The sequence below is a fragment of the Lutzomyia longipalpis genome, chromosome 2, assembly GCF_024334085.1.
Source record: "Lutzomyia longipalpis isolate SR_M1_2022 chromosome 2, ASM2433408v1".
NCBI lineage: Eukaryota > Metazoa > Arthropoda > Insecta > Diptera > Psychodidae > Lutzomyia > Lutzomyia longipalpis.
This window is the reverse complement of record NC_074708.1, coordinates 1,852,637-1,858,904: the sequence shown is the minus strand read 5'-3', so window position 1 is coordinate 1,858,904 and position 6,268 is coordinate 1,852,637. Positions and strand designations below refer to the sequence as shown.

Genomic DNA, 6,268 nt, shown 5'->3' with positions numbered 1-6,268 from the left:
TACATTTATGGCCGCGCGGGGAAAATTATTGTGGCTGTGGTTGTAGGTATATTCTGTTTTTTGTGAGCCACAGAAATATTGAATTTGGTTAATGGTGAACACCACAAATGGGGTTTTTGCTTTGCAAATGACGATTGATTGCATTTTCATTGAATTTATTAGTATAAATCAGTTTAATCAACGAGTGAATTAATCATATTTTTCCAACTGTGTCAGACTGCAATGGAGACGCCTGGTGGAATTTAAAAAAAATTAAATATTCAAAAAGATTTTTCCTCGTTAAATAATAATATTTATTGTCATGCATTATATTACTTAATCATTAACTAATTTTTTAATATTTTTTCAATTTATAATTCTTGCTCAAAGACTTTATGCTACGTTTACACAATTTACTTAATTTTTATTAGTTTTCTTGTATTTTTTTCATTAGAATATTTCACCATTAAAGGTTATTTCGGTCAACGGAAAGGTTTCTCTTATTATTTTTTTTAAAATCCGCCTGCACATTTTATGATAGGAATTTTTTTTTATTTTCACTTTGTCTCTACTGTCTATTTCTGTTTCTTTTTTTTTTAAACTTCTCTTCAGAAGACAAATTGCTGATATATCGTGGTATTTACACTTTTGTTTTTCTCTTATTTGTTATGTATGTTCTTTAAGATTATATATATAAATTCGTGACTAACAGTAGAATATTGATAGCTTTAAAGATTTCACCAGTTTTGTTTTTAATTCTTTTTTCTTCAGTATTTAACACGATCAATTCATTTATTTACAACATTTTAAAAGATATCCTTTTTTTAAGTATTTATTCAACATGATTTTTTGTATATATATTTTTTTCAAAATTAAAAGTCGTTTGATTTTTTTTTGTCAGAATAAATAGAAATTTAAAAGATTTACTAAAAAGATCGAAAAGTAAGACCGTTTTCGTCCATCAGGAATGAAAATTATTTTCCTTTCACAAATTTGTATTAAAGACTTTCCTGTCAATCAATTCATTATACATATATAGGACTATATATTGTCACAAATATCCTTTGCGCGTTTTATTGAGGTTTTTGGTCTTGTGCGGTAAAGAGAATTATATGTCGCATTGAGGCTATTTGAAATGTAACAAAGCATGGAAGATTTAGCAAACTTAAAGTGGAAAATTTATGTCTCTTCTGTACACACAAATGGAGGGTAAAGCAATGCAATTTTTCTCTCTCTCTCTCGACATGTTCCACAACGTTTTTTTTTTTAATATTAAAAATACGGAAGACATCTATTTTTATAATCTCTCCTCTAAATTTATAAAATTTCATATCAAACATCTCCATTTTTTTGTCCGGAACATTCCACAAAGGGGCGGGGAAGTTCAAGAGAGCCCCCCCTCTGGTGGTTTACGCTATCATTTCAATAAATTTTACCTCAAACCCTTGAATACGCGGAGGTTTAGATATGCGGCATTATGAGGGTGGTACACCAAAAGTAAAGAATACATAAAAAGAGGATTTTTCTTGCTTTGAAATTGGCGGGAAAATGAAAGTATAGAAATTAGGGGGATGGTATTTGTAGGAATGTTTTGAGGGTGGTAAAACATATACAATAGGTTTCAAAAGATGACAAATTTATGCCTTTTGGAATTAAGAAGAGGATTAAGCTATGGCAAAAAGAAAAATAAGAAAACAAACATTGAGGTGAAGAAAAACGTGTGTTTTACGACGTAGAGAATCCAATGTGGCGCACAAGTGCTGGGAGAAGTACAAGAAGTAGACAGTAATTGCAGAGCTGAGTGACGGTACCACTTCCGTCGTACAAATTAATCCACGGAGTCCGTCGCGACGGAACGGCTGCTGGCATTTGTGTATTCCGTGTCTTCTCGATGCCCGATCTAACTGGCACTTGTGTGAAAACTGGAATTAATTCAATTGAATCCCAACTATATTACACATGCAGTGCAATTTCTACTTAAACTGAACTAACCCAAAAAAAAAATTCTTTTTTTTTCCTTTGCTGACATTAACATAAAAGCTTATGATCAACCCTGATGGGTGATTGTAATAAAAACTATCTTGTAGATTTTGAGTGTGAGAAAATGAATTTCAGTGATTATAATCTTTTAATAATAAATCAGCATGAAATTGTAATTAAATTTCTCACATTTTTTTTCATCATGAGTAAAAATTAAAAGAAAAAAAACTCCACACTTTATCAGGAAAAATCATCAATGATGAAATTCTTCTCCCATATATACAACGAAAATAATAATGGTGCAATTCGGTGAAGAAGATTGAGAGAATTAGGTGCAAAAATTCCCTGGCGTGTGTGTGTTAACGTAATGAATTAGAAAAGATGTGCCATAGAAAGTGAGATTAAAACCAGCTTGACTGTGCAGAATTTTCCAATTGCCATAGCCAAATGAATCTCATGTGCAAATATTTGAAAAGAGGTGCAATGGTGCTTGGGACAACATGAAAATTGTATGGTATGTTTACCTTCAAGAGCCGCACCGGCGATTTCATTCTCTTGCACGTGATTTGTAACGACGACAGTCTCCTTAATCTTGGGCACATCAAATGTGGCCGGCTTTACGTGACTCTGCGTGACCTTTCGCCTTGGTTTTGCCGTTGTGTACACATAGGGCGTTGGGGTTGTTGTTGACGTTGGTGGTAGGCGCAATTCTGTACATAACAACATAATTTAATTTTAATAAAATATAATTTAAATTTCTATAAATTATTCTTCTATAAAAGAAAGTTTAATTAACGAACCTTGTAGGCGAATCCTTGCATCGGACTTTCCTAATCCATTGATACTGGAACAGACATAAGTGTGAAAGTCATCAAATTGTAGGTTCTTCACAGTGAGATTCATCTGCCATGTGTAGGAATTTATCATGCCCTCTGTCATTTGATATTTTGGACCCTCGTAGATTTTCGTGCCTGCAAAATTGCAATGGAAGGGGGGGGGGGTGTGGGTATGAGTTAGGGGGTTGCTTGTGTCACTCACGATAGTCTAATCGTCCAAAACAGTGCACTGCACATATGGCACTTGCATTGAGGAGCAAGAGAGGGTGCTTCTGCAGTGCAAATGAGCTGAGAATGGGGTATTTATCACTGCATCCACACCGCCCCCCAATTGTCCAAACATACCATCGTGTCTATACCATCCATTTAGGGGTTTCGGATACGCTTCCACAACACATTGGAGCAGAACATGACGATCCACTGGAGCTGCGACTAATTGATTTACAACACGGACAACTGGGACAACTGTGAATGATTTTGGCGGGAAAAAGATTTATTTTTTTTTATACATATATATTCCATGTGGAGCTTTTTAACTGTGAGAACCACCATCACCACCACCCCCGCATAGAATTTCGTCCATGTCGCGAAATAAACAATACAAATTGTTTTTGCATGGGAGAGTGAAAAAAAACTTTCAGAAACACACCACCGTGTTGAAAATTGATGAACTCTGTGGCGAAAATAATTCTCCACAGGGTGGTCTTCCCTTAAGAGCCATGTGGAAAAGTGTGTGTGTGGGTGTGTATAGAGACTCTCGGCATAAGGAGAGAAAATTAAGTTTTAACTTGCAAAAGTCACTCATTAATCACGTGACTTATTAAGGGATCGCGCAAGAGCCCTCGCTCTCTGTGGGGGGTGAATGATGGTCTTGCAAAAAAATGTAAAAATTGCGAAAAAAAAGAAACTTACAGATCACTTTCACGTCAAATCTCTTGCTGACTGAGGGTGGAACCCCATTTGATGCTGAAGCGAAAGAAAACTTTGTTAATTATTGCTACTTCTTTTTTTTTTTGGCGTTGTGCTTTTCAGCACAATGCTCTCCTTCATTAAATTTCATATATACACCCACCTATACACAAATAAGCTCCCATGTCCGTCCGTTGTACACTGTGTAGTACAAGATGCTCCCCATCGACGTGTTTGACGACTGAAAGTGTCCAACATAAAATATTTATTTCATTTTCAACCCACTCCACATTTCGCCAATTTTCCTCCATCTCTTGCAGCAGATTCTTTTTTTTTCTTTCAATTTTACACCGAAGCTCTCTCTCTCCGCTGGCAATTTCATTTTAAAATAAGCATCTTTTTCCCATCTCATCCCCACACTTGGTACCCACTCGACCTCCTTTGCCCAACTATTTTGCATTCTATGAGGCCAATGTACAAAAAAATTGTATTCCACCACCTCGTGCAAATACAACCCCTAGTAAAAACTGATAGTAAAATGGTGTGCAAAAATGACACAAATGCTCCAGGTTCCATGAAGAGCCCTCTACCACTATATGTATACCCCTTGAGCTTTGTGCAAACTTTCCATGTTCAGTGAAAAGCGAGAGTTTGCAGAATTTCGTTAAAATATTTACGAAAGTTTTAAGTAAATTTCGTGAATCTCGTTAGATATTTTCTCTGTATTCTAGACCATTTCAACAAATTGTTTTTTGTAATTTTTAAAAAAAAGATTTTTAGGATTTTTTTTATCAAAGGAATTATATTTTTTTTTTGAAAATATTTTTCAATTATACCAAAATTAGTATTTTTAGTTTCAATTTTTTTTGCAGTGTTCTTAAAATATATTGTTCCCATTTTAATATTGCGGGAAAATGGATGGAAATGCAAACCTCGGGAGAAATTGCAAACAGGGATGGAAAAAAATTGACCCATAGACAAGCTAGGAGTTTAATATCCTTCGGGAATGCATCAAGAAGGGGAAAAAGAAGCAAAAAAAAGTGGTTTGGTATATACCTTGTTTATCTCGTCCTTCATTTCGTAGCACAATATCTTTTCCACCTTCGCGACGCCATTGCACCGAAGGTAGCGGGACTCCCGTTGCTGAGCAAACTAATTGCACTGTACCACCCTCGGGGGTTATCCCTTCCTCCTGAGTGGCACTATTCGTGTCGGGTTGATTCAAAATATCCGGCGGGACGACCACACTGAGATAGCCAGACTGTTTTTTTTTTGTGTATGTGTGTGGGTGGAAAAGAAGTCAAAGAGTATGACTAAATTTTCAGAACATCATACATAGCTTACGATGTTGTAAACATATATAATCGAGGTCGAGGAATATTTAGTTTTTTTTTTGCTCTATCAACAATCAGCGATTTTATGATAATACTAAAAAATAATCTCCAATTTTTAACAGAAAGATTCTTCTTAAAGTTGTCCGTTTTATGTTAATACGACAGACATCTTAGTACATACATATATAGCAATTTTAGCGTGTCAATACTATGATTTAAGGAATCATTGGGAAAAGGAAAGAAAACGAGTTAAGCCTCTTGGCATGACATTCCATTTGTCACAGTCCTCAGGATTTTTTTTTCTAATTTAGGGTGCAAAATGCTACTGAAATGCTGCTAAAAGAAGTAAAGCTAGGTGGCTCAATAAGTTTTCCTAAAACATTTATTCTTGCTACTCATAAAGATTGCAAATTCTTAGTATAACAAAAGAGTAAGAAAACAAATAGAGGTTCTGATGTTTAAATAAATGAGATGATTTTCCGGGTTATAATTTACCGGAATAAGGTCATTATCAATCACGTGAGGAAAACCCCTCTCAAATAATAGCAGAGCGCACCACATTACAAATCGATGTGCAGAGAACTGTGCAACAATTTAAACATTCTCGTGTGTTAATTGTGCAGAAATGGTGTCTGAATTCCGTTCCGAGATAAACCATTAAATGTCTCTCACGTTAAACTAAATGTACCATGTATGTGGGTTTCTAGCCCAGAGAAGGTTATGCCCCTTGTCCTGTATAAACAACACCGAGGTCGAATCAACGCCCCATCAATGAATGTCTGGCCTTTTCAGAGTTGACCCCCCAACCCTCATCTCTCATCTCCCAGCCCAAACCACCCAGCCGGTGTATTTCAAAAGAACAAATGGCATTCAAACAGCAACAGTTTATCTGACACTCTCATTCAGGAGGGTTGGGGTGCGCTCCACCTGCCACACTGTATTAGGATTGAGGGTGTGCTAAACAAATCAACAACAAAACATTCTCATCGTTTAGACAAACACTCCCTTAAATCCCAAATCTTTGGGCTAAAAGTAGCACCCATTATGTGCCATTTTACCCTTCTCTCACAACATAATGTTGTACATTTATTTGTATTTGAGAAGGGGGGGGGGTGATAAAAACAAATGGGGAATTTTCCTGGAAGTTTTCAATAAATTAAAGTAACGTTTAACATGTTTCTTTACCCAAGGATGTACCTAAATATTTCTATTTTTAACATGAGCGAGCAT

General features: G+C 35.7%; 1 protein-coding gene across 3 annotated transcripts in view; it reads right to left on the bottom strand.

The window, feature by feature from the left end:
* Positions 1-356: 356 nt before the first annotated feature.
* Positions 357-6,268, bottom strand: part of LOC129788538 (lachesin-like) — a 45,315-nt gene continuing 39,403 nt past the window's right edge. For 2 of the 3 annotated variants that reach the window (XM_055824704.1, XM_055824706.1), the window contains exons 5-11: positions 4,761-4,965; positions 3,868-3,945; positions 3,708-3,761; positions 3,141-3,260; positions 2,760-2,930; positions 2,484-2,669; positions 357-1,901 (exon numbers count right to left, since the gene is read on the bottom strand). In XM_055824704.1, the coding sequence (XP_055680679.1) occupies positions 1,705-1,901; positions 2,484-2,669; positions 2,760-2,930; positions 3,141-3,260; positions 3,708-3,761; positions 3,868-3,945; positions 4,761-4,965 (1,011 nt within the window). In that variant the 3' untranslated portion in view covers positions 357-1,704. The remainder of the gene's footprint in view (positions 1,902-2,483; positions 2,670-2,759; positions 2,931-3,140; positions 3,261-3,707; positions 3,762-3,867; positions 3,946-4,760; positions 4,966-6,268) is intronic. The other variant, XM_055824707.1, reaches the window with a different exon arrangement.